This window comes from Hippocampus comes, unplaced genomic scaffold (genome assembly GCF_001891065.2).
Source record: "Hippocampus comes isolate QL1 unplaced genomic scaffold, H_comes_QL1_v1.1 scaffold145, whole genome shotgun sequence".
NCBI lineage: Eukaryota > Metazoa > Chordata > Actinopteri > Syngnathiformes > Syngnathidae > Hippocampus > Hippocampus comes.
Genome location: NW_017805994.1, coordinates 76478 through 103953, shown reverse-complemented (window position 1 = coordinate 103953; position 27476 = coordinate 76478). Strand labels below are relative to the sequence as shown.

Below are 27476 nucleotides of genomic sequence, written 5' to 3'. Positions count from 1 at the left end.
CAATCTCTGAAAATATCAAAACAATCCCATGAAGATTTTGATTTTCCTCATGAACCGACATTATGCTTGAGTGCGCACCCATTGGGAGGATGATGGTAATGTCCCGACAATCAACTATTGGTGTGATCGTTTTGATATTTTCAGACATTGATGTGGGCACAGGGTAAAATGTGCACGTGAATTTTTATGGTGATAGTTGACATTAGGCCACTTTTTTTTTTTTTTGACACTCCGCGTTTTAGACTGCCCCTCTACGAGTGCGATGAGTTGTCTTTCAGGGACGACAAAGAGCGGACAAGTGCGCGTCCCCAAGATGGATATCGCGAGAATAAATCGGGTTTTCCACATCACGCCGAATTTGGGCTCCGATTTTGCCGTTGCCAGATGACCGAGCTTCCAGCGAGGTTCCTGAAGGCGACGTGAAGTCTGCCGGTGACGTCACACTAGGCGGCATCGAACCTCAGGAGGAAAAGGAGGAGAGGGAAAAGACTGGCTGCCTGGAAAAACATGTCCTGTAACGGTACTAGGCAGCATCCACTCCGGCCGGCAGCAAGTAAGCGTCCACGGCCACACACACGCGTCCATCTTTGACGTAACTGTCACGTTAAAAGCGGCGACACGCTGTCATTTCTGTTCAAGCCGTCCCCTGTTGGTTTACGCCGTTCTATCGCTAATCTGTTGCTAGCTAGTTCGGGAATTACACGGACATGAAAGGGGCTAAAAATAGCATGAAATGAGTTTAAAACGTCGCCGTTTTGGGACGCCATTTTAATTGTGAAAAGACACATTTTGCGTAAAAGCATATTTGGCGGTGGACTGGCTTATTAAAAGTCAGTCCAACAAGACTCCCGACATAAACGCAACAAATTCCTTTTGATTATGTTTTGTGTATGGGTGACGTATGGGAACATAATTAGGACTCGTCAGAAGTAGTTGGAGGCTGACATCAGGGCCATTTGACAGGGCAGAGGGACTGCTCGTTGTTTGGGTGCGAGTGCGCCGCCTGGGCGGGGTCAGCGAGCAGAGATTTGTTGATGTACAGTAGTTCCCCTTTTCCCGCAGCGTACTCCCGCATATTCGCGGTTCACCAGTCACGTACTCGTCTAGTCCGACCGGACCAACCGCTGTTTGCTGGGGGGGAAAAAATTGATGCAGAGAAAGGTATGGGTTGCTAATGTCAGTGAGCGACGTTCACACTAGGTCAGAAGTGGGTAGAGTATTGTTACTTTAGCACACGGGTGCCCAAGTCCGGTCCTCGAGAGCCTTTATCCAACCTGCTGTACTTGTCTCGCTCCTTCAACGCACCTGATTCAAAAGATCATCACATAGTTTTGCGACAGAAATTAAAACCTTAATTATTAGTAAGAACAGTTCTTGAGAATGTGAATCTTGAATTGGCGGGGGTTCACTCCATACAGAGGCTGTGTGTGATGATGTGTGCAAGATCCTTTATTTCATCTGAAAACACACATGCGCATATTTCAGGTCCCGCCAATCACATGGTGGGGAAGGACTCCCCCCCATAAGATGGACAAAGCAGGAGCCATGAGTACAGCGGGCAAAGTTAGTGGGCTCAAGCCACCCACTAAAATATGCCGTCCACCTGTAGTGACCATGAAGACCACCCCTTCCTCAGGTACGAACCCAAGAGAGGATTAATGTTCTATTTAGTTGAGCGTACAACAATACTCACAGTCGTATATTCTCTGCGCGGTGGAAACAATAAATACAGTATTAATAAAAGAGGGAACCATGGGCGATCAGATGACAACAGTTGAGACCCGCTCCTCTGAATGAATCTCATAAAAAAATCTTGAAAACTCCCATTGCAGGAACTCCAAAGCTGCTTCCAACTTCTGAGAAGCCCCCCAGCGGTGGCGGTGCCGTTTCCTCCCCTGCTCAGGATGACGTCGCTGACTTCCAGACTGGGGAGCGGGTATGGGTTAACGGCAACAAGCCCGGCCACGTGCAGTTCGTGGGCGGCACGCAGTTTGCCCCGGGTCAGTGGGCGGGCATCGTGCTGGACGAACCCATCGGCAAAAACGACGGCTCGGTGGCGGGCGTGCGCTACTTCCAGTGCGACGACGGCAAGGGCATTTTCACGCGGCCCTCCAAGCTAACCAGAAGCCCGCTGCTGGAGAAGGAAGCCAACGGGGGGCAGGCGAAGCCCACGCAAGTGGGAAGCGAGACCGTGCCGGGTGGGACGCCATCAACGGGAACCATCGAAAACTCGCGGAATGTCTCACCTGGCGGAAAGCTAAGCGGCACGCTGAACCGAACAGTCCAATCCACTGAGACGGTGTCCAACCTGTCTGACACGGAATCCATGAAAAGGAACAAGTGGGAGCTCAGGAGAGGAGAGCGTGTCCTGGTAAGATCGGCATTCTCAATAAACCGCTAAGTTCTTCTGTCTAAACTCCACTGAAAGCTGTTTGATTATTTCTTCTGTATATTTGATTAAGTTCCGTGTACTCGTAGTATGCTCTTTGACCTGGGCGCACTGGTCGAATGACTGTGTCTTATGAGTGAAGTTTTGTTTTTCCATTTGTAGACAAAAAAAAAAAAAAAAAGTTAAATGTCGAGTATTGTAACATATTTTTATCATACCAGTAATGAGTTTCCCTTCCAGAAAGTCGCAAACTACTACTAGACTTTTTCAGCCTGCACGAATGGATTGGAGCCAGGAATGCAAATGGAATTTTCCATTAGGTTACGTTATGTCTGTTGCGGTCAGGTGGGCGGGACCAAGGCGGGTGTGGTGCGCTTCTTGGGTGAAACGGATTTCGCCAAAGGGGATTGGTGCGGCGTGGAGCTGGACGAGCCTCTGGGCAAGAACGACGGGGCGGTCGCTGGCACCAGGTACACGGCGCACCCGCTCACCGGCATCCACTTGTACTTCACATGCACGCTGCAGTCAAGTCTCCAATAACGCCGCAAAAAGTCACCAGATTTGTTTCCGGTTGCCTTTATTTGTTTATTTATTTTTAATCGTTGGAAAAGTCAAAATTGGGTAGCCCTTTCATTGTCACAAGGCCCGAATGCCGCCCCTGGTCACCATGGTAACAAAAGACAAACTCAGCATTTACATGAGATAGGTAATTTCCGTTTCCCTGATTTCCTGTTTTTCAATCTCGTCGTATGATTGCATCATGCAAATATCCTAATTGTGTTGGGTGTCCTTCCCCCAACCCGCTCAGGTACTTTCAGTGTATGCCCCGGTACGGCCTCTTCGCCCCCGTCCACAAGGTGACGCGTATCGGCTTCCCGTGCACCACGCCGACCAAAGCGAGGAGCTCGCGCCGGAGGTCCCTCCTCAAGAAGAGCCCGAGCGCCTCCTCCATCAGCTCCATCAGCTCCACCGCCTCCTCCGTCAGCGGCAAACCCAGCCGAGCGGGACTGGTGAGGCAGTGGCATTTAGGCATCGTTTCAAGGAGAATTTTTACTTCATGTCATTTTTGTTCCTCTTCCTTTGCTCAGTTGACAGAGACGTCGGCCAGATACGCCCGCAAAATCTCAGGTACCACAGCCCTGCAGGAGGCCTTGAAGGAGAAGCAGCAGCACATCGAGCAGCTGCTGGCCGAGCGCGACCTGGAGCGCTGCGAGGTGGCCAAGGCTACCAGCCACGCCGGCGAGGTGCAACAGGAGCTCGCCCTGCTCAGGAAGGGCCGCGATCAGGTGTGTGACGCCAACGCCTCCAAACATTACAAAGAGTGGATTTTATCTTATTGACATTTGCTCATTGTTTTCGTAAAGTCATCTTGTTGGGCAATATGTTCATTTGATATTTTTGGCACTTAGATGTTCATTCACTGAGGAAAAGAAATAAATCTGAAATTATTCCTTGTTACTCAGGTTTTTTTCCAACGAGTACTTGCTCAAATAATTACTTACGGGACTACTTTTCACTTTTACCCGAGTCACATTTTTGTGAAGTGACAGTGCTCCCAGTTGAGTGCACCGCGTACTAACTTTGCCGACTCTGACAACTTGACATGAGAAAATGAACCACTTGCTAAATATGCGCGTGCGTGTGTCAGTACGCCGTGGAGACAGAGGCCAAGCTGGACCAGCTGAGGTCGATGGTGGAAGCGGCCGACCGGGATAAAGTGGAGCTGCTCAACCAGCTGGAGGAGGAGAGAAGGTAAGGCGCCCGAGCCTGACGTCGCTTCAAACTTTTCTGCTCACGAAAGTCTTCTGGACTATTTTTGTCCTCCCGTGGCAGGAAAGTTGAAGACCTGCAGTTTCGCGTGGAGGAGGCGTGCATCACCAAAGGCGACCTGGAGGTAACTTGATGCTTACATAATTGGTCTGTTTTTCACAAAGCCCCGTTCAAAAACTCCCGATTCATAAAACTTGAATCCACCTCAAGATGACTGTCGGCGAATCTTCATTGTCGCAGCTGTTCCATGGGCTTCTTCTTCCACGCCAAACTCTTAGAACAGGGTTCATGTACCGCCCCCTCCAAATAAACGCAACACACGGCCACGAAGCTATCAACTGCTGGCAACCTAGGTGACCGTGCCGAAAATGCCAAATTTGGACTTTGCCATTTTTTTTTTTTCTTTTTGCATTCCGTGACAGTCCACCTCCAACTTTTTAACTGTCCATTCATTCCTGCTTCATTCCCATGCGCGGAGAGCGTTGTACGTCTTCCTCTTGTCACCTCTCTGTCTTTTCAAAGCCGATTTAGCAGCGACGAGAAGAGACCAAGGCGGGCGCAGTCTTTGGTCACCTCTCAACCTCGGCCTTCATTTTCCATATTATCTCACCTCTCACCTCAACTGCCATCGCCGCCGTACGCTTTACTGAGCAAACTCACCCGCCACCTCGTGTCCCCTCACCCGCTGCCACCTTACTTACTCCTTTCACCTTCCCAACATCGCCTCCTCTGGCAACTTACCCGGCCCTTGAGTCGTCAACTTAGCCGTCACTTCACCTGTGACGTGTCCTTAACAACCTAACCTTTCACCTCACCTCATCTACCCACAGACCTGTCAACTTAACCCGTCACCTCACTTTTGCCGCCTTACCGTCAACTACCCGGACGCTCTTCTCTTTTGTCTTCTCTCATCGGTGCTAAATGAGCCGCTGGCACACGGCTTGTTGATGTCACACTGTCGCAGCGTTTGATTGTCTGACCGAGTGTGCTTCCTCTCTGCGCTGCTTGTATGTGGCCTCAAGTATGCACGTCAGCCGCTTTTTGGCTTCTCTCTCTCTCTCTCTCTCGCACTAACAGACGCAGATCCGCCTGGAGCACGCCTGCATTAAGGAGCTTGAGCAGAGCCTGCTCTTTGAAAAGACCAAAGCCGACAAACTCCAGCGGGATTTAGAGGACGCCAGGGTAAAAATCTGAAAATGGCCACCGGGTGCCCGAGCTAGAGTTAAAAAAAAAAAAAAACACACCGCCTTTACAGACACTGAAGCTCAGTTGGGTCGCCGATTCCTATTTCACTCCAGCAAAATGAGCACGTCGGAGCTGGAACTGATGCTCCAGCATCCACTTTTGCCTTTTAGCCGGTGCCGAGTGAATCACACGCTGTCCTGCCTCTGTCCCAACTTAAATGCGAACTCAACTTCAACACCCTGTTCCATAGCAAAAACCTTGGACAGCACAGCAGGGTGCACAGCAGGGTGATTCTTTCCTAAGGGAAATCGAGCTTGCATTTTTGTAGAATTCCGTGTTCGTCAGACTTTTTGAAACGGAATCATCACCAAAAGCGAGGTTTCATTGTGACTCTTCCTACTTCCGTTTTCACCACTCAACAGTAGCCACCGCTAGCGCGAGCAGATCGCTGACATCCAGCCGGGCGGTGTACAACAGGACTCGTTCTCCTCCTTGCCGTGCAGGTGGCCACGGTGTCGGAGCGTTCACGCATCATGGAGCTGGAGCGGGAGGTGTCGGACCTGCAGCTGCGTCTACGGGCGTCGCTTCAAAAGGAGGACGCGGCGTCGCTCTCCCAGCAGCAGCTAGCCAGCCTGAAGGCCCAAGCCCAGTCCCAGGAGAAGAAGGTCGCTTCTGGCTCCTTGGTCAAACGCAACCGGAATTCCTCAGATGTCAATACACGGGCCTCCGTCTTGTCTGTCGCAGATCAGCGAGCTGAGCGTGGACCTGGAGAGTCAAGACAAGGCGCTTCGGTCCGTTCGGGACGAGAAGGACTTGTTGCAACAGCAGCTGAGCAGCTTGGTAGGAGAAGAACAGTGTAAAATACGTTGCCACTAACTGTCCAGTGGGATTGCGCCGAAGTCATCCTACTTACAACTAGCAAATAGGACCAAAATAATTGGTGTCAAGGAAGTATGTTCGAGTGTTACCTCTCCGCTGTCGAACCTCTTTAAGCGGTGGGGAGGAGCCAAGTTTTGTCTGGGTTGTTAGCGCAAGTCATCGAGTGCCTTTGCTGCACGTCGATGTTTTTGATCTGCTCAGGTGCTATTTAAAAGTTCCGTCTCGCAAACGTTGGAGGTCTTGACCGTGGGTAATTTCAGCGAGTGCGAAGGAGAAAGAGCGACCACTTAATTTTTTTATTGTTATCGTACAAATTCCTAACCACCTTTTGGGAGGAGGGGGAGTGATGGCTCAGGGTTTTCTGCTATACTGCTGACTGCCCGGGGATTAGTCTGACCTCTTCAAACAAACATGTTATCCTGCCCGCAAACGATGTCACGTTTTGTTCAAGTTCAGTCAAGACAGGACGTGCGAGCGCATTTACAGCATACGCAGTTGTCTGCATTTCTTTGGACTCGAGGGCATTGTTGAAGTGGCCTCATTAGGAGGCATTTGCTTCACGAAGCTCATTCCTGCCCGATGGAGTCAAAGGACAAGAACGCTTCTTGTGTCTTTCTCCTCTGCAGAGACTACAGCTGCAGCGGGCTGAGCAAGAGAGCGGCAAGCTGACGAAGGCCACGCAAGGTAAACGGCGCGCCTCACTTCACCTCAACCGCCTCACTTCTCGTCACCTCATTTCCTTCGGAACCTGTCATGTCACCTTACTTGCTGTCCCACCTCTCCCTTGGCTTTCTTCCGAACCTGCCCGGTGACCTGCCTTACCCTCCACCTCATGTGTCACCTCACTCGCCGCTTGAGCGTCAGCGTTGCCATCACTGACCCTATCCTACGTGTCGCCTGCTGTTTGTCAGAATTGGAGCAGCGGAAGAAGGACTTGCAGGAGCTGAAAGAGGCGAGTCGTTGCCGGGAAGAGGACCTCAAGGCTCGGCTGTCTCAGGTTAACGTTGACATTGAATTGCACTCCGGCACGATGTCCCATCGGAATAATCCCTGCTCTCATTGGCATTTGAAGCTTTGCGACATTATGAACTCTTAAGTTTCCAAATCAAACGTCTTTCAGACTGTGAAATCGGCAAAAATGTATGAGACGTGCAAGTTGTGCACCGGTGCATCAACAACTAATCCATAATCCAATTCATCGCTAATTATTTTTGCTCATCATTTTCAGAATTTCGTCTCCTCACCAGTAAATATTCTCCGATTCTCCATGAAAGCAGACAGAATATCTTTGTGTCAAATCAAAACAAAGCATTTGCTTTTACTTTGGAAAACAATGTTTAGCATTTATTCAGTTTTTTTTTTCCCCGACATGAGGACCAAACCATGAAAGTAACGGAATCATAATTCCTTTACGCTTGTCCATTTCCTGCACAGTCGATTTGAAATGACGTCCTGTCTTTTGAATCGAGGGATAGACATTAAAATGTAGTTTGATTGATTCATCCACAAAATGGTCCGCGGATGGATCGATGCTAGATATCGATTAGTTCCAGCCCTAAAATGTCTTTGGTTTACTCCCTCTGCGGCCTGTTCCCAAACGGGATCTGCGGTTGGCGAGCCTCGCTTTAAATGGAGCACCTTCACCCCCAGGGGCCGGCGTACTCTGCGTTCCCATGCACGCTCTGGTGAACGCAGAGCATCAAACGTATTATTTCATGCTCTCGGGCGGCTGACGCAGCGGTAATAAGTCACATGCTTCCCATCTTGTCGACGCAGGCCATCGAGACGTCCGAGGGGACTTTGCTGTCCGTGGAGAAGCTGACCGATGAGAAGAAGGCGCTGGAGACGCAGGTTAGAACGCGTTGGCTCCCCTGCCCACAGGAAGTCACGCCGCACATTTTAAAAGCGGCCCAGCGCACTCGCGATGACGCTCTCAAATCTGTGTGAGGTGTGATGATGTAATCCTCACGCGGCACACCTCATGTGACAACGCTGACTAATCGAAAGAGAAATAATCCCTTCAGGTGGTTAAACCGTTGCCGTCCTCGACCTCCACTCGCTGTGCTTGGGGAAAATCGGAGCCGAGTGACATTTGAAAGGAGACATAGTCGAGATTTAAAACAGTCCCCACGAAGACCCCAAAGTCAAAGTGAGAGTCTTTGTGTGGCTGTTATCATTTCCATTCATGGCTGTGTGTACATTCGAGTAGGGGTGGGAAAGCGATCGCAAAAGCGAGAAGCAGTTTAAGAAACCAAAAATGTAAGAATTTCGTCGATTTTGGTTTGCATTTACCGGTAATTAGTGCACCAATTATCAGGCGCACCGACTGTATTTCCGATGCCGCAATCCGTTCTAGTCACTGATAACCTTCTGCGGTACAGCAAAAATCTTATATCCGAGACCGTTTGACGAGCAGCCAGGATAGAGAATACTTTTGTCGCTCCGTTGTTGATATGTGAGACGAGATTTGAAGCCAAACCTTGAAACCGTGAGGCAGGCACGCTCACCGCTACTTGCTGTGCTGCCAAAGTCCGAATGTTCTTTGATTTCAAGTGACGTTCAGTGTTCACGACGAGCGGCAACATCAGCTGATGCTTCCGGCCTGATGCGTGATGCTTGCCGTCGCCGGCGTGAAAACTAAAAGCTGCAGCGGCGGGGGGATGGGGGGGGCGGGTCTTAGTCCTGCTTACATAATTGAAACCAGAGAGAGAGAGAGAGAGAGAGAGAGAGAGAGAGAGAGAGAGAGAGAGAGAGAGAGAGAGAGGGAGAAAACCCTCACAATCGCTTGTAGAGTATTGGCGGTGCTAGTAGGGGGTAAGCACTTTATCGATGCCAGCGTAGCAGGGGGAGCTACCACGCAGGTATGGACGTTGCGTCGCTGCGTCACGCTTACTCCGGAGGCGTGTACTCGCCTTGCTACCAGGTACGACTCGTTGCCTCTTTCACACATAGTGACTCACCTCTCAAGACCTCCACAACTCTGTCAGCAGCTCATCGTGCAGAAATGTTGCAACCGGAATAACCCCGTGATACGCAGACACTTATTTGCTCACGGGACATTTGTTTTTAAATGGTTACCTTTACCGCACATTGGGACAAGTTGGGACTCACAGTCGCCACTGTCCTTTAGAGGGATGCCAAGGGCTCCAATTCTTTCTCAAATTCTGGATGGCACGACAAGATCCAAAATGAGCTCCTTGAACCGAAACGGCAGACTTCCTGGTTCCTTTTTCGCAGGTCTGCGCTTGATGCGCACGGCTACCGCATTTCATGTTTCCAAGCAAAGCGCACGTGTTTGGCGGCCTGTTCCCAAACGGGATCTGCGGTTGGCGAGCCTCGCTTTAAATGGAGCACCTTCACCCCCAGGGGCCGGCGTACTCTGCGTTCCCATGCACGCTCTGGTGAACGCAGAGCATCAAACGTATTATTTCATGCTCTCGGGCGGCTGACGCAGCGGTAATAAGTCACATGCTTCCCATCTTGTCGACGCAGGCCATCGAGACGTCCGAGGGGACTTTGCTGTCCGTGGAGAAGCTGACCGATGAGAAGAAGGCGCTGGAGACGCAGGTTAGAACGCGTTGGCTCCCCTGCCCACAGGAAGTCACGCCGCACATTTTAAAAGCGGCCCAGCGCACTCGCGATGACGCTCTCAAATCTGTGTGAGGTGTGATGATGTAATCCTCACGCGGCACACCTCATGTGACAACGCTGACTAATCGAAAGAGAAATAATCCCTTCAGGTGGTTAAACCGTTGCCGTCCTCGACCTCCACTCGCTGTGCTTGGGGAAAATCGGAGCCGAGTGACATTTGAAAGGAGACATAGTCGAGATTTAAAACAGTCCCCACGAAGACCCCAAAGTCAAAGTGAGAGTCTTTGTGTGGCTGTTATCATTTCCATTCATGGCTGTGTGTACATTCGAGTAGGGGTGGGAAAGCGATCGCAAAAGCGAGAAGCAGTTTAAGAAACCAAAAATGTAAGAATTTCGTCGATTTTGGTTTGCATTTACCGGTAATTAGTGCACCAATTATCAGGCGCACCGACTGTATTTCCGATGCCGCAATCCGTTCTAGTCACTGATAACCTTCTGCGGTACAGCAAAAATCTTATATCCGAGACCGTTTGACGAGCAGCCAGGATAGAGAATACTTTTGTCGCTCCGTTGTTGATATGTGAGACGAGATTTGAAGCCAAACCTTGAAACCGTGAGGCAGGCACGCTCACCGCTACTTGCTGTGCTGCCAAAGTCCGAATGTTCTTTGATTTCAAGTGACGTTCAGTGTTCACGACGAGCGGCAACATCAGCTGATGCTTCCGGCCTGATGCGTGATGCTTGCCGTCGCCGGCGTGAAAACTAAAAGCTGCAGCGGCGGGGGGATGGGGGGGGCGGGTCTTAGTCCTGCTTACATAATTGAAACCAGAGAGAGAGAGAGAGAGAGAGAGAGAGAGAGAGAGAGAGAGAGAGAGAGAGCGAGAGATGGAGTAAAAGGCTGTTCTGTCTTCCTCACAATCGCTTGTAGAGTATTGGCGGTGCTAGTAGGGGGTAAGCACTTTATCGATGCCAGCGTAGCAGGGGGAGCTACCACGCAGGTATGGACGTTGCGTCGCTGCGTCACGCTTACTCCGGAGGCGTGTACTCGCCTTGCTACCAGGTACGACTCGTTGCCTCTTTCACACATAGTGACTCACCTCTCAAGACCTCCACAACTCTGTCAGCAGCTCATCGTGCAGAAATGTTGCAACCGGAATAACCCCGTGATACGCAGACACTTATTTGCTCACGGGACATTTGTTTTTAAATGGTTACCTTTACCGCACATTGGGACAAGTTGGGACTCACAGTCGCCACTGTCCTTTAGAGGGATGCCAAGGGCTCCAATTCTTTCTCAAATTCTGGATGGCACGACAAGATCCAAAATGAGCTCCTTGAACCGAAACGGCAGACTTCCTGGTTCCTTTTTCGCAGGTCTGCGCTTGATGCGCACGGCTACCGCATTTCATGTTTCCAAGCAAAGCGCACGTGTTTGACACGGCGTCATCGCGAATGTGAAAGTTCTAATAAATTATTGACTCCTGCCGCGCGTGTTTGAAAGTTTATTTTTAGCCACGTTTGGAGTGTTGCAGTCGTTCATATGCGTTCGCCGGTACATGTAAGTGTTGCTTCCCTGTTGTCCTGCGACCCTCTGCCGCTGCCGCCGCTTGTCGTGAACGGTTTATTCATGACGTATTCGCTTTTCCGACCTTCACGCGTGTTTGTGTGTGCAGGTGGACACACTGAAGCAGCAGAATTGCAAATACCAGGAGGAGCTAAGTCTCGCTCGGGAGCAGCAACACCACATCCATGAGTCGTAAGTCGCATTCATGATATGCTGTGCGTCTTCGGAGGCATTCTTTGTTTTTTTTTGTTCTTGTCATATGTTCAAACAATCAAACGGGGACAATCTGCAACATTGAGAGGCCATATTAAAAAAAAAAAGCATCATAACATCTGATAGTTTCTAAAATATATGGCATAGTTTGATCCCTCCCATCTGCCTGAATGCATTAGACATTCACATATTTTCAAGTGTTGATTAAGTCCTGTTCTGTCTTTCTTGCGACGAAGAAACGGGTTGATGATTCATCGTAGAACCTCACTTTGAAGGAGCAAAGAGAAGACGCGGGCGCATAATCCGCCTGCCTGTGAGAACAACGCATCCTACTGCAACTTAGTTGGGGAACCTCTCTGCCTCTTTTTCTTGCGGTAGTGAAAAATAGTTATTCATGTTGCAGGTGATGCGTTCATTTATTGGCATGGACGACACACCTCCCGATGAATTGAGACATGGCGTCGAATGGAGCAGAGGCTCCCTTTGGAGGAAAGATGCCGTAATTATTCAAAGTAGCAGATGATGCGTGTTGTTTTTCTGGTGAGCTTCTGCCCGATGTTCACATTTATTTTTAGAATGTCTGCGCATGTGCGCGGGTGTTTTTGCATGGTACACGCCCCCTCCCCACCGTGATATGTCAGCTGCGGATGCATGTAATTGGCTGAGCTATCATCACACACACACACACACACACACACACACACACACACACACACACACACACACACAAAACAAAACACTTCCCGCTTCCGCCCATCACTCTGCCGGTGTTATGTAATTGCTGTCCTCCTTGCGCCGCCTGGCTCCAGCAATGACATCACGGTGTGTGCGCGTGCGTGTGGCTTTGTAGAGCGAGAACATCTGTTAGCTTCGCAGCTCAGATGTTTGTTCCAATGAAGACTGACAAGGCAGTGAAGTTGCTCTCGTTTTTGTTGTTGACATGTCTCCAAGCTATGCTAGGATCGTTTCAGGACAAACATAATTGATTACAGGATGCATGTTCTCCTCGTGCCTGGGTGGCTTTTCTCCGGGTATGCGGCTTTCCTCCCACGTTCCAAAAACTTGCATGGCAGGTTGACGGAACACTGGAAATTGTCCAGAGGTGTGAATGTTTGTTGTTTGTCGATGTGTGCCCTGCGTTTGGCTGGCGACCAGTTGCGGGTGTCCGCCGCCTACTGCCCGAAGACGCCCGCCGCCCTCTTGAGGAAAAAGCGCTTCATATCATAGATGCATAGGAATCCATCTGACGTTGATACGAATTCAAATGTGACACGTACTCCTCAAGCAGTGACAAACATGAATCAAACATCAAAATATCAATTAAATCTTCCAAAGTTCGATTCAATTCAAGCTTATATAAAAACGACTCTCAATACGAGTTTTGAATGTAAACGGAGCCATCAATATGAATCACCATCGAGACGTTCGTTCGTCTTCATCAAAAATGGGAATATGTGTAAAGTCAGTTTTTTTTCTTTTTGTTTGTTTTGTTTTTTTGTGCAGAAAGATGCCCACTGAGGACTCTGGTGCCCAGGAATCCCCGGACGCGGTTGCCAACGACAAAGACCGCGAGCTGCAGACGCTGCGGAACGAGGTGCTTGGCCAGAAGAAGGACCCCGCCATCGATCCTCCTTGCTCTTCATCGTGGCGTCTACTCCGCTTTTCTCCCGTCAGGTGGCGGCGTTGCGGGGCCAGAACGCCGTGGCCGAGACGCTGCGTTCGGCCGTGGCCACACTGGAGCACGACAAGGCTCAGCTGCGGGAGCGCGTCCGCGACCTGGAGCAAAGGCTCCTGAGACGGTCGACCTCGGAGGACGGCGAGCGGGAGGAGGCTCTTTCAGGTGACCAGAGTTTGAGTTTTCTTCGCCCTCCTCGGAGTTAAGGTCAGGGGATGTCGGGAATACTTGTCAACTGTGGGCATGTGAAGGCCTTTGAGACGGTTTGTGATGAAGGGCGAAATCAAATGTGACTTGACTTGAATACAAATATAAATAGCAACCTTTGGACCAGAATTTTCTCAAAGAACTCGACCTTCACTTGGGACTAGAACCCGGAGACGAGAGCGGGACCTTCTCTGTCATTTTCGTGAGTCGGAGCGACCACGTGTCGATTTTGTTCCTTAACTCGCCACCGCCCCCTTCAGGTGACAAGGCTCTGGAGCAGCTTAAGGAGGAGAAGGAGTTCGCCGAGGGTCAGGTGAGGCGGGCGCCCATCCGCATGCCGCCGTCGCCGTTGTCACCAAAGCCGACGTTTGTCCAAACGTTTCTCCCGTCAGATCAACTTCCTGAACAGCGTCATCGTCGACCTGCAGCGCAAAAACGAAGAGCTGAAGATCAAACTGAAGAAGCTGGCCGTGGCCGAGTTCATCGGCAACGACGCCGCAGACGGGTAAGAGCGCACATCGAAATCATCTACGGGCAGCGTGGTGCACCGGTGGACGGCACGCATCGCAGTTCTGCCGTTTGCGGTTCCAAACTTGCTCGCGTGGGTTTTCTGCAGCTACTCCGGATTCGTGCCACCATCCGAGATGTGACAGCGGCCTCGGCCTGACATTCGATCTCTAAAAATTTACCACTCGGGCACTTTTGGCCAATTGAAACGCATGAAAAGGATCTGTAGATATCGATATACGTTTCGATGTATTTTTGGACTTTCTTGTTCTTTACCCGGATTAAATCGCGCATTTGTTGTAGTTGGCCCGTTCGTTGCGTACAAACGGACTGAGAAAAATGTTCCCCTCATTTGGTCAGTGTGGAGCCGGCGGAGTCCAAGCATGACAAAAAAGCTACGCTGCGTCCCTTCTGCGACATCTGTGACCGCTTCGACCTGCACGACACGGAGGACTGCCCCACGCAGGCGCAGAGTCCCGACGCCGTGCCGCACTCCAGCTACCGCGGCCACCGTGACAGTGAGCGGCCGTACTGCAAAATCTGCGAGGTCTTTGACCACACCACTGAGTCCTGCAGCGACGATCGCACCTTCTAGACCTTTCTCGGATGCAAAACCTCACCGCTCCCGATATTCGGCCACCGACGTAAGTAGTTGACCGCGGCCGTTCGGGAGCAAACGTTCCTTTTGAGCCGCCCAACCAATCGGGTCACCTCATGTTTGATGTCATCGGACATGAAAACTCAAAACTGTCTCGATGGCGAGGTTCAAATTTGGTCGCGCTTGGATCAAAATCGAGGTGGAGTTTCTCTTTGAAGGACCCATGAAAACGGCCAAAATGGCTCAAAAATGTCTGCTTCAAACCAAAACGCCATGCTCCTTGTACCTTTTCGGCTCTGTGCTCCACCCACATGCGTTGACAAAAAATATATATATATAATTTATATTTGGTGTCGTTCATCTGTCTGGTAGAAGAGGTTCAAATTTGGTCGCGGTTGGACAAAAGCCCCAGGACTCACTATTAACGACCCCACGTAACAGCCGGAATGAACCTAAAATGGGTGACGCCCCATGTCTTTTCAGGCATGCCATTGTGAGTTTTTTTTTTTTTTTTTTTTGGTGGTCTACTCTTAATAGACATGGCTACCAAATATTGTGTGCTCAAAGTCTGAATTTACACAAACATGTTCCCGGTATAAGGCACTGATGAAAACGCCAATATTTTGTAATTTGGCCTCACCTACATGCTCTAACGTAGTTCAAATTTGGTCAAAATCAAACAAAATCTCCAGGATAAGTTTGTCTTTGAAGAATAAACAAACCAGTTCACGTTTTTATGCAATTCCATAACCGTACGTCCTGTTGCGTCATTTCCTAGTTGAATTAGCATCGACAGCACATTCTAGAATCCCCTAAAATGTTTTGACACCCCCTGCCCCCCCCAAAAAAGACATTTTCTGCAGCAAAGCATATCCATGAATCCGACGTGTTAGGAATGTCCGTGATGTTACTGTTTTATTTTCAGACTCCACTAGACTGTTCTGCTTTCACAAACGTTACACTTTTAAAAAAAAAATAAAAAATAAAAATTGTCCCTACTATGCTAAGAGGAGGCCCGGTGATCACCTGGAGAGCACGTCTGCCTCACAGTGCCGAGGTCCAGAAGTTCGATTCCGGGCTCCGGCCTTCCTGTGTGGAGTTTGCATGTTCTCCCCGTGCCCTCGTGGCTTTTCTCCGGGTACCCCCGTTTCCTCGCGCATTCCAAAAACATGCATGGCAGCTTAATGGAACACTCGAAATTGTCCCGAAGGTGTGAGTGTGCGCGCAGATGATTGTTGGTCTATCTGTGCGATGCAATTGGCTGGCAACCGTTTCATGGTGTCTCCTGCCTGCTGCCCAAAAACGGCTGGGTTAGGCTCCGGCACGACCCTCGTGAGGACTAAGTGGTTCGCATAATGGTTGGATGCCATGTGAAGACATTTTTGCTCTTAAAACACATTTTAGCGTCGACACTTTTAATAATTAATCATGTTTTCCTTGTGATTAATCTTTGTTTCCAGTTGTTGTGTTTTTTTTACCCCTGATATTCGCGGATGGCCTCAGCGATGTAAGCGAGCAAGCACGATTCCGTTCTTACTGTAGCAGCTCTGCAAACTTGCCGTCTTTGCACTGTTCACTTTAACCATGAATAACGGCGTCAATGCGGTGTTTGCAACCATTATTGACAAATATGTTGCTTTTTTTTTTTTTTTTTTGCGTGTTGGAAGAATGGTTTTCAAACGTAATCACTTTCAGATGATCGTGTTTGTAATGATCACTGTATGAAGCTGTTCTTTTGTTTTAGCTTTAGCGTAAAGACTGGCTCGTTTGTTACGTTAATGTAATTCAAAGGCTGGGATGGGAAAGAGGGAATCAATTCATTGAGCATTTTCATAAAGCGAAACAGCTTGCTTGGCACCGCCCTCATGCTAACACAAACAGAATTTCTTCAACATATCAATGTCATGGGGAAGCACAACTTTTGGTGGATCTTACTGAATCTCCGCGCGTACAATGTGACTCGCGTTTTGAAAAGAAAAAAAAGTATATAATACAGATCAGAAGCTTCTTGTGTGACCAATGTGCGCACACTGCCATCATGCAGCTCAAGTGTACAAAACGCTTATTTTTCTGCTCTGTTTATAAGATGCCCTCCCATTTATTGTATAGAAAACAAAAACTTGTGCACTTGGTACGTGATGCATTCATGTTTTATATGTCGCGGGCGTCTCCGGATGTGTTTGTCAAATGTCCCTTTTTCTATGTACTCTATCTGTACTTTTAACAGTCCAATACAAGCAGCAAGTCCACGCTTTCACCGACCCAGCTTTTTTTTTTTTTTTTTTAATATTGAGAATGAAGAAAGGGTTGTGACTTCCAAGTGTGGTACCATCTTGCTTGTTTTTTGCAAAGTCACCAAAATTTGTCATTAAAAAGACACTTTTTTTCCCAGTTTAACATTGCTCGTTTGTCGAAAAAAAAACAAAAAAAAAACCGCTATGACGTTGGGACAAAATCTTGAGGAAAGGTTCGTTTTAAAGGACCTCTGGAAATTGGGAATTGTACCTACAAACAGCCACAAGGAACCAACATGGCAGACTGCCAAGCTTGTCCTCTTGAGAATTCTGGGGGGGGGGTCTACGCGATTGTATACATGTCTTCTAAATTTCAGGTTTTGAAAACATTATGGCTTTCACAGCTGAGTTTTTCATTGATTTCATGTTGCCAAGTGAAACTGGTTTTGTGAATGGGATTTATTTAAAAAAAAAAAAAAAAAGACACCATGAGACTTTTTTTGTGGCTCTACTCATGATTGATAGTTTACCGAATTTCACATTGCTGAATGAAACTGGCTACGGGGGCTCCGCTTTCAAAATTCCAGCGGGGTGCAAGTGGCGCGAAGTACAACAGAGTCCAAAATTTTGAGAGTTTTATTAAGAAACAAAACCATTGGACGATAAAAACCAAGCACTACCGATGGAATAAATAAGTCAAAACAAAGCATAAATCTGTACAAGTTCTAGAATGAAACAAACAAAACTGGTCCAGAAGGTGTGAGAAGAGGAAACAAAAGAGGTACAAGATTTCACACTGTGAACACACTTGGAAGCGACTCCTGGGCTCAAATCGGGTGAAAAGCTACAAAGTGTTGGGAAAAAAAATGAGCGCAAATATTAATGCTAAGTCATTTCACTGTCAATGTCATAGAGAATAGCATTGGAAACTCCAGCGCGGCTGGACTGGGAATGAGGTATATGCTAATCCGTCCTCCGAACAGCGTCTCTTCTCTCCGACCATGTGCGCGCACCCGTTAGCTAGCCGGCTAGCCAGTCTGCTACCTGCGGGAAGTTCACATCGAGCCATGCGGATCCAGCCATTAGACAGCACCAGAAAACAAAATGTTCATGGAAAACATTTTCTAATTGGAAGTTAGCATCGCTTTTTGTCCTATTTCCGACATTACCTTTCCTGGATGCTAAGACACGCTAACCTAATTGGGAGTTGGGATGACAGTGATGATAAAAAAACAAACGCAGTAGTGTCAAAACAGGGCTCTTTGTCATCTCATTTCCCATTTTCCTCTGATTTCATGCTAAAATATGCTAACCTGGTTGGTTGCCTGGATAGGTCCATTAAAAAAAAGGGCCGCGACTTTAGCATCAAGTCAAACACGCCTCGTTTTGTCATCCTATTTACTGGTTTCGTCCTGCATTCAGACTTTTCGTCAAGCTATGCTAACCTTGTTGGGTTCCTAGAATATTTTGTAAAAAAGATGCTAAGATGCACGAACATTACTGGGCGTCGTTGACATTAAAAATGCGAGGACAGTCAAGCCCACAAGCAGCAGGGTGCACCTCAGTCTTTCCTATCTCCTGGTTTTCTCATGTTTCTGGACTTTATGCTAAACTACGCTACAACCGCCACATGGAAAATTTAGCATCAAGCTAATTAGGCCGCAATTTGTACTCCTATTTTCTGGTTAAGGTACACTAATTAAAAGAGGACAAATCTTCCTGGATTAACCACCCCCTCCCTCACCCCCCAAAAATAAATGCTTGCGGACTTTATGCTAAAATATGCAACATTAACTGAACCTGTAGTGTACGATGACATGCCCCCTTTCATTTTTTTGTATGGAATAAAGTTTAAGGCAAAATAAAAGATGGCACCACCAACTGCCAGCCTCTCATCCTACAAGGAGGACAGAAAGGCTTGATATTGCTTCCTGACTTTGTGCTAAGCTAACTGAACCTATAGGATGTCTGTCCGGAATTAATTTTTAAGGCAAAGCCAATAAGATGGCACCACAAGCCGCCTTGGGTAAAAAAGCGGGACACTGTCTCCATGGAGAGAGAGAAGAGACTTCCACTAACAGCAGCACTTTTTTTTCTCCTGTGATCCATTTTTCGTAACAGTGCGTTGACCCTCCTGAGGAAAAGAAACCCTAAAATCAATCTAGTGGGACCATCCGGGCACACCCCCCCCTCCCCCGGAATCCTCCTCTATCCCGGCGGATGCTCCATGTTGGTGGATTGGAAGCGCGGCATCAGATTTCTAACATCCGTGGTGTACAGAAGGAGGATGAGGTGGGGAGGGGGTGGGTCGATTCCCCCTTTGGGACAGGGGGGGGGGGGGTGTCTGTGGGAGTCCATTAGCCCTAATAGAGTTAATGGAGGGGGAGGCATCGAGGAAACTAACTCTCCTCAAAGTCCTGAGACTCCACTTTGCACTTCTTTGTGGGCGGGGCCTCTTGGTCCACATCCTGAGAGACAAACCCAAAACACCGATTGGTGGCTCTGTCGTCTGTTGTGGGTACAAGCGGACCTGTTGTCATGGTTACCTGAGTGGCTTTGCCGTTGGAGTCTTTTTCGGGGTCCCGCTTTGCGCTTCGCTCAGACGCTTCCGCCGACGCCGCGTTCTTACCTGAGAGGTTGGCCGCAACAGAAACGAGACGTGGGCTAACGATGCCAACACGAGCCGCTTGGGCCAACAATGTGAACATTTAGCCCCTTGCGGGCGCCCTTTTGGTACACCGTGCGCTTTTAATTTTAAACCTCACCGCTCCAAGGCAAATTGTTGTCGGGGACACGTTAGCGTGAGTCTCTCACCCCTCTTAGCGTCTGGACTTTGCTCGGTCTTGATGTCGCTATTGTCGCGTTGAGAAGCTCCGGCAGACTCTGGTGCTGGGCTGGTGCTACAACTTGTTTCTTGTTTGACGGGCGAAGAGTCAGCGATGGAGCTCTGGTTGCTGTTGTCATCTGGAATGCACAATATTGAAATATTTGACCGTTCTTTTCCCCACCCGTGGTGAAATGCGGGACGGGAAGCATTTTTGATGCCCACCGTGCATGTCCATCATGCCGGGAGAGGAGCTGTTCTCGGGGGTGGTCAACTCGGAACCGTATTTCTCATCCTTGCCCTTCTTCTTGTTCTTGTTTTTCTTCAAGACAAGAAGAATGAATAAAGCAATCCAAAGTCACACACAGATCAGACCGCCGACCTCTGGGTTGGGAAACGACCACGCTACCACTGAGCCATGACCCCGTTTCTATCCCAACGGGATGTTCGGATGGGAAATATTCCAAACTGCAAACTCTCAATGGAAAGTGAAGCTATTTTAATGGCAATGTATTATAATGAAGCTTAAATAAAAGAAAAGTTTTGTCCTCAGCAAACACCCATACAAAATCTCTCTTTCCTTCCCCACATATTTTTTTGTTGTTAAATCAAGGTACATGCATGAAATCTGGTTATTTTAGCCAGGACGATGTCACAGTACAAGCTGTGTTAAAAACCAACATTCTGTTTTTTTTAACATTCCTTCTTAACTTGTTGTAATTCCCATGGAAAATTTCCAGCTTTGTAAATTCCTCGAATTTTGCAATCCTACTCACGTCATCCGACTTGGGCTCCGTCACCGGCACCCATTTGTAGATACGAAGGGACGTGTCTCCCACAGTCACCCATTTCTTCTCCCTGGACACAAACAGCAGAATTGCATGGCAGCAGTACATCTTCTCAAAACTGCGCAATTCTAAATAAGTCCAGTTTAATGCGATAAAGTTTTCCATCGTGCATTTTGCTCCGCGCTTAGAGCGCCATCTCTTGGTAAAAATAACCATAATAAGTCATAAGGACGTCATAAAATGGGAAATGATCATTTTATTCCATTCACGATATGCACTGTTAACTAAATATTTAGGGGTCATGCTTCCAACCAGTATTTCGACTGGGCGACCCGCACTAGCACGCGTTTACTGCTGTGCTAATTTCACACACCCGCGTAAATGGCAACTGGGTGTGTAACTGTTATAATAAAATAACAATAAAAATGACTGAACTGTAAGCTGTAATATTACAAAGTTTTGACCCAGTGTTGTGCGTCCAATTAGTATTGTGAGCAAGCAAGCACGAGTTAGCACACACTAAGTGACAAGCTAAATTCACACATACTAACTGTCGAAGCTGATTAAGCTGTTCAAAACAAATTTTAATGAATCACAAGAATTTCGTTGTGTTGAAACCTTTGACCCGGCCGGGGTATGTGCGTTTATCAATGCAATTGTACTATACAATCTAGCAAGCATTTTGCGCTGTGCTAATTTCACGCACTCAGTGTCAATTCTAACTGAGCATGATATAGTGATGACAGTGATGTTGTATTTATTTATTTATGAACTGTTGGCGCAGGTGAAATGCGCTCAAGCCACAAGTTACATTGCGACCACGCATAACATGCGGTGACAATTTAACACACCCAACTGTTAATGCTAATTAAACCTGATAGTTTGAACTAATTGCAATTCAGTGAAATCATTGTTTTTCAAGCCATTCACCGCCCCGTCCCAGCAGCCGACTTCCCGCACCCCACCCCCACCGCCACCCTGGAGCCTCGTTCTCTTACTCACTTCGACCAAAAAAGGCGCTTGGTATAAGACCCCCCAAAGAGCTTCAAAGTGCTCGTAGTCGAGGACTTAGTCGTTCAAACGTCGCCGGGTCGAGCATCGCGGCTCTCCGGGGCGTTCAAAGCCGTGTGTGTTCGGCTTCAGGCGGCTTCATGTGACTGATTTCGAAATGGCTCCTGGTTTCCACCGCGCGGGCAGGAGGAGCTGCTCCGCAGCCGGGCGACAGCTCCCCTATGCTGGTACACACACGCGTCGCGAACCAGCTCGATCGTCAAAAGCCTCCTAATTGTTTCATTTCAGTAGGTTCCCCATTCGCACCCCCCCAGCCCCGGCAACACGGCTTTCTCTCGTTAGATAACCACAGAGACTGCTTTTTGTCTCCCACCCCCCTCAACACACCGCCTTCCCCTCCACCGCCTCTTACCATTTTCGTACTTTCTCGATAGCGGCCATAACTCGCTTGATGTCATCCTTGGCCCTGCTCCGGGTCTCCGCTCGGACCGACCTGCCCGACATTGCAGCGTTAAGGGGAGGGGGGGTATATATTCGAAGGACGGGCTCGCCGGTCCGGCTCTGTTCCGTTCAGACACAATGCAAACAGTGGAGAGAGCAGGGCACTGTGCGCATGCGCCGCCTGGGGTTGAGCACATGGGTAAGGGCGGGGCGAGCAGGACCAAGTCAGGCTATGCTAGCAGTACCAATTGCGCTCGAAAAAGTTTGGATGAAAATGACAATTTGCTGGCCACGTTTCACATTTATCACCCACGTAGTCTACAAATCGCTGTCTGGTGACTTTAGACTGAATTTGAGAGGCTTACGCGTGTTCGTAAAAGCATGATTGGGTCTTTTCCAGCCAACGTTTCTGACTTTGGCCGATAGAGGCCGCTGTTGCGGCTGCAAAAAGCCGATAACTCGGCAAGAGTGAAAAATCCCTTAAAGTGGGGACCCGGTGCCATCATGCAAACGTTGCAACCACCGCCCCCTTTTTTTTATGAACTTTTTTGCATTATAGTACTAGTAGTAGTAGTAGTAGTAGTAATACATATTATTGTTGTTTTTTGCTTGAACACATTTTATTTCTCAAAAATCTAAAAATTAAAACATGCAGTGACAGTAGTTCGAAGCCATGATTATGACACCCCACGACACGGGGTGTATAGTGACGTCATACATCGGCGACAATCCCAAAACCTTAAATAAACACTTAAACACACACTCACACAAAGACACGCGCACAACCGCTTTAACGGGTTTTTAGTCAAATCTTAATCATGTAGTTACAACTTTTTCTTTTCATATTAACTTTTACAACATCGTTATTAGCGTGACACGCTCAACTCGCGATGACTTCCGTTTACTAAAGTTGGTCAAAACTCGCCGCGACGCGATTGGTCGGCGCTCCCTCCATGGGGGCGCGGTTTACGTTTGGCTCTTTTGGGCGCCGCTCTCTGCTGGACTAGTTGAAGCCACGGTCGTGAGAGTTCCAGTGGCGGAAGCGTTAGCGGCCGAGCCGAGGGAAGAGGCGCTTGAAACCGAAATATGGACTTCTCTTCCGGCAGGTGACAGTGGTCGCCACCCGGTGCGAAGAAGCCACAACTCCATTGCTTACTTCCGCGGCCGTTTGTTGTGTTTATACCCGCCGCGCGGAGAATGAAGTCACTGCGCAGGTGCGGGATAATTAGCGGCTAACGCTTACTTTTTGGGGGGCGGACGGACGTCCTCGATGGGGGGTCTTCTCTTCCTCCTTCTTTTCTTCGTCCTTGCGTGAGACGACCATGGAGGGGAGTGGAGAAATGTCCGCCCAAGTGGATTTGAGAGGCGGCCACCTCGACTCGGATTTCGGGAGAGTTTCCAAAGTGGAAGAGGATCGAAATACAGAGAGTACAGAAGATGATGAGTGTGAAGAAGACGAGAAGGTAAAAAAAAAAATCAAATAAAAAGCATGCATAACTTAAGCCTCCCCCACCCCCTCAAAAAAAACATCACTCGTTTTTCACTGTAAAACCACATTTTGGGACCCACGCTTGGCAATCACAGGGTCCTTCACATCTGTGTACTGCAGTGCAAAGTTTTATTTTCACATCCATGGACAAACTCTCAAAATGTGGGCATCTGCAAGCAGACGTTTATCTTTTGTTCGTGAAAAAAGAAGACGCCACAGAAGATAAAAGCAAACAATTAACAGTTGAATTTGATCAAATGCTCCTTTCTAGCCCTCCTTTTTCTTTGTCTTCCTGTCCCGTTTCTGACTTTTGTGCTGCTCCACTTTTTGTTTTTTCTTTCTTGTTTTGTGCCATCAGGTTACATTTGTCCATGACACACTTAAAATGACACCAAAATCAGCCAATGGGGCCGTTGTCAATTATGTTAGGGCTGAAACCTAAAACTGGGATAAATGCTTAATTTTCCTTGTGTATTTGAAACGATATATGAAACTGCACGTTAATAATACTTTGTAGGTATGTCAACATAAAAGTAATCCATTTTCCACCCTGTTTCCCCTTTCAAACATCCCATTGAAGGTGAAGGGGCAGTGAAAAACAAGTGTGTCATTCACCGCTTTTACAGCTATGACAGGCCATTACTTGCCTTTTGGATGCTTAATGACTTAATGCAACTTTCTTTAGAAACTTGGCTGAAGGCATGAGGCATGTTTATCAGCGCACTCCTCACTCAAAGGAGAAAAACTTGTTTGAATAAAAACAAGATTTCCCACAGCCACACCAACATTGAGGAGGCACTTCCTCAGCTTGTGCCAAGTTGACAAAGTGCTTGGCCGAGGTTATGATCTGCATATTGTCTCTTTTTCCCACGTGTGTACTCCTCCCTGTTTTTCCCCAGGTTCTGAAAAAAAAGAAACAAAAACCACCGCAAAGGACCATTATTTGGCAACTCTAGCACCAGAAATGTAAATCGTATTGTTCCAGGCCAGGCAATAAGCTTAAACAGATTTAAGCTTATTGTTACACATGAACGTCAGTACAATTTTCATTACGGTTAAATTTTTAGATACACCATAAAAAGTATTTTTCTTGGTGTCTGTTCTCACTCTCGTTGGCGCAAATATGAGGCAAAACGTGCATACTTCAAGGTGTTTGTCTATTGAAGAAAAAGTTTCCTGCAAAACTGGCTTGCAAAATACAAAGTCCAAGAGAATCAATTGATTAAAAGAAACATTGCATATTTAAACAGTAAAACTTGAACCAAGCCAGCTAAGTTCGACTGAAAGCCTGCCAGCTTAATGCTAACATCATGTGAAACGCCACACGCTTTTTAGCATTAAAACGTCGGCGCAGCTACACTCCCCAAGTGCAAATTAAAACCAAGTTGCCATGCCAGCTTCCCCACAACAGGCAGAAATTAAAATTGATGCGTCCGGAGGTATTCGCATTGCGACGCCACCGATCTTTATCCCCATACTCAGTGAAATCTTACAAAAGTGACAGATCCAATTGTGAGTCATCACCCTTTTTTGTGTGTGTGTGTGTTAGTAGCCGTCATGGTAATAGAAAATATGTTTGCTGGATTATTTGTAGTGAACATTGCCAGCAATGTGTTTTCGTTTCTTTTTTTTTTTTTTTTGAATTGCAGAGCGCGTGTGTGCGTGCGTGCGCGCGCGCGCGCAATGTTTAGATGACTTTTATTCCGGAAATAGACGGGTGGGAAAATGAGGAACTTATGGATGTTTGCGACCGGCTCAGAAAAGTGCCTGGCTTATTGCGAGTGTGGAGAATTCCAGCAGCAGTTTCTCCATTTAAAAAAAAAAAAAATATATATATATATATATATACATATATATATATATATATAAGTTACCATACATTATTTTTTTTTTAAATGTCTCAGATATTTCAAATGAGTTTAGCTGTTAGCCGCTAGCTTTAGTGACGCCGACGCTGTTGACATTGCTCGGCGGCAGTGTTGAAGTATCAAAAACCTGTCCGCTCGTCCCGTAGGTGTGAGCATCCTGCTTTGCTGAACAAGCATCCTGGGGCAGTTGGCGTGGCACGAATACGACGGGGCGGGCCGTGTGCCTGAAAAACACTTGAGTCGGGGGCTTGTCGTGCGTTTCTGTCTCCAAGCACCTGTTGACTTGGAGGGAAGGAAATCGACTGGCTGTCAATGATTGCACCGCCCCAGCAAGACCCGCTATCTCCGGGGCTGCCAGCGACTGATAACAGGGGGATTGGCAAAGACCAACGCGTCTTGAGCGGAATGAATACCCAGTGAAGCGCCGTTTATCATATCATTTGCATACGTTCCAGGCCCACCCACAATTGGTTTAAAAAAAGGATATATTCCAGACACTTTTCCAAACAAGAAGCCAAGTGTGCTTGCTTCAAGCTGTTCTTTGTCACTTTCAGCTGAAGGTGACTGTAAAGCCGACATATAAAACACCAGAATGTTTAACCAAACCATATAATATCGTCAGGTAACACTCGTTTAAACATCCAAGAAAGAGACGACGACGGCGGCGGCGGATAAAGACGTGCAAATACCTTCGCGTCGCAGGCGCATACAGATGCAAAATTCCCCCTTTGTGACGAAGACAGGCGCAAATAGACACACGGCTATTTTCCAAACAAGTCTGGAAGCATCGAAGAAACACACAGGGGCACATATAGATGTCCAAAAATGTGATGCAGGCACATATAAGACACACAACTCGGTCACAATGCACATTAAAGAATGAGACACAACTTTGCGCCGTCAAAATTAGCATGGGAAGCAAAATCAGTCGTGAACCTCAGCGCTCAATTGTTTTTTTGTTTTTTTTTAAAAGAAAATTCCACAAAGACGGCGGCCACTTGTCACCTTGCTACCTTTCAGCTGACAGATTGGGGGCTCAAATTGTTGATTCCATCAAAGTTACCTCATTGCTGGCCCGGCGGTGCTTCACTCCACTATTTGCTCGCACTGGATAATGTTTAACTTTGTATTGCTGTCAGCCCGGACAGCCGGACGGGCGCCCGCTAACTGTGTACGCTTTAGCGGCTAATAGGATTAGCGCAATCTGATTAACTCTCCTTTTCCCAGAGAACGTTTCCCTTCCTGGCGTTGCATCTTTTTGATTTTTGACACCTGTCCTGCCACTTTTTGAATGACACACGACAGAGGTACATTTGGACTCGAACGCCGGCTAACATGTCGCATGGTCAGAATTTACCCTGCGGCCAATTTCTGGAGGGAAACAAGGTAGGCGGAGTTAGACTTTAACTGAAGACTTCAGACGTCATTCGGTCACTGAAAATTTTGATTTTCTGCGTAAATTATGTCTGATTTTCATACTTTCCCTTTGCCTAAGAACCATCAAGATTTTACTGCGTAACTCACATATGCGTTATTAATAATCAGAATGCCGCGTTTTGACGAGTGGGGTTGCATCGAACATATTCTTGTCAAGAATATTTTTGGGTTGACTCCTACTGAAATTTGATCCACCCGACCTTAAAACGTCCTGAATTACATTTTCCAGAATCATGACCCCAATAGCGCTTCACGTTTTTTTGACCCGCAGAGTGTCGGAGAGCTTCGTCGGCAAAATATAGAAACACTTGTCGGTGCTTCTTCACACTTTCTGCCGCAGCGGTGTGAAGTCACCGTTGGAAAGAGCCTCCTATATTTTCCAACTTTAAATCATGTCGACACAGGAAACGCGACCGCTCTCCAAGTTCAACAACCCCGAGCTGCGGCCAGTTGATGGGGCCGAAAGTGTCGGTGTCCGCTGGGGCCATCGCGTCTGCTGAGCTTGTTGCCTTTCCGCTGTGAGAGTTTGATTTCACCCCCTCCCCGGACAAAAACACTGAAGGAAGGAAGAAGAAGAAAAAAAATCCCTCGCGGGGGTTGAACAAGACAGATGTCAGCTGAGAAGGTCTGGTGGAACATTAGTTTACTTTACCACCGTGAGCCCAGAAAGAGAGAGTAATGATGTTTATGTCACAGAGTGCGTCTTACCACACCGTCAAGTAAAGTGAGCCCCTGTTTATTGCAGGGGGGGGGGGAATACTCTTTTTGGCCCACCCGCACTAAGTGGAAAATCACTAACATAGACA

The 27476-nt window shown here is 47.9% G+C and overlaps 3 protein-coding genes across 6 annotated transcripts in view; 2 read left to right on the top strand and 1 right to left on the bottom strand.

The window, feature by feature from the left end:
• Positions 1–401: 401 nt before the first annotated feature.
• clip1b (CAP-GLY domain containing linker protein 1b) lies at positions 402–19022 on the top strand. 4 transcript variants are annotated; one of them, XM_019892305.1, is made up of 21 exons: positions 402–553; positions 1486–1636; positions 1833–2371; positions 2735–2859; positions 3198–3399; positions 3478–3675; positions 4038–4141; positions 4223–4283; positions 5237–5341; positions 5848–6009; positions 6089–6184; positions 6850–6907; positions 7135–7220; positions 8000–8074; positions 11488–11570; positions 13095–13185; positions 13266–13431; positions 13734–13786; positions 13866–13978; positions 14341–14624; positions 18934–19022. In XM_019892305.1, exons 2-20 carry the CDS (start codon positions 1528–1530, stop codon positions 14573–14575), a joined length of 2661 nt encoding a protein of 886 aa, XP_019747864.1. In that variant the 5' UTR covers positions 402–553; positions 1486–1527; the 3' UTR covers positions 14576–14624; positions 18934–19022. The 4 variants fall into 4 exon arrangements, with proteins under 4 accessions (XP_019747864.1, XP_019747865.1, XP_019747863.1 ...); XM_019892306.1 differs by lacking the exon at positions 18934–19022 and adding an exon at positions 15587–16975; XM_019892304.1 differs by lacking the exon at positions 18934–19022 and having other exon boundaries at positions 14341–16839.
• bcl7a (BAF chromatin remodeling complex subunit BCL7A) lies at positions 17433–22053 on the bottom strand. Its single transcript, XM_019892315.1, has 6 exons — positions 21848–22053; positions 20413–20494; positions 19862–19958; positions 19627–19776; positions 19359–19441; positions 17433–19280 (listed from the first exon to the last, which is right to left on the bottom strand). Exons 1-6 carry the CDS (start codon positions 21937–21939, stop codon positions 19212–19214), a joined length of 573 nt encoding a protein of 190 aa, XP_019747874.1. The 5' UTR covers positions 21940–22053; the 3' UTR covers positions 17433–19211.
• Positions 22054–22868: 815 nt separating this feature from the next.
• Positions 22869–27476, top strand: part of LOC109529119 (microtubule-associated serine/threonine-protein kinase 4) — a 35031-nt gene continuing 30423 nt past the window's right edge. The window contains 1 exon segment of the mRNA XM_074895041.1: positions 22869–23339. Within this exon segment, the coding sequence (XP_074751142.1) occupies positions 23199–23339 (141 nt within the window). The 5' untranslated portion in view covers positions 22869–23198.

What these genes read in the sequence shown, in the direction of transcription:
- clip1b (XM_019892305.1), top strand. Translation starts at nt 1,528, where the DNA reads ATGGACAAAGCAGGAGCCATGAGTACAGCGGGCAAAGTTAGTGGGCTC. An exon ending in CAGCTGGAGGAGGAGAGAAG is followed by an intron (nt 4,142 to 4,222) that starts GTAAGGCGCCCG and finishes CTCCCGTGGCAG; the next exon opens with GAAAGTTGAAGACCTGCAGT. An exon ending in GCGGGAGGAGGCTCTTTCAG is followed by an intron (nt 13,432 to 13,733) that starts GTGACCAGAGTT and finishes CGCCCCCTTCAG; the next exon opens with GTGACAAGGCTCTGGAGCAG.
- bcl7a (XM_019892315.1), bottom strand. Translation starts at nt 21,939, where the DNA reads ATGTCGGGCAGGTCGGTCCGAGCGGAGACCCGGAGCAGGGCCAAGGAT. An exon ending in CGGCATGATGGACATGCACG is followed by an intron (nt 19,777 to 19,861) that starts GTGGGCATCAAA and finishes TGTGCATTCCAG; the next exon opens with ATGACAACAGCAACCAGAGC. An exon ending in AAGTCCAGACGCTAAGAGGG is followed by an intron (nt 19,442 to 19,626) that starts GTGAGAGACTCA and finishes CCAACCTCTCAG; the next exon opens with GTAAGAACGCGGCGTCGGCG.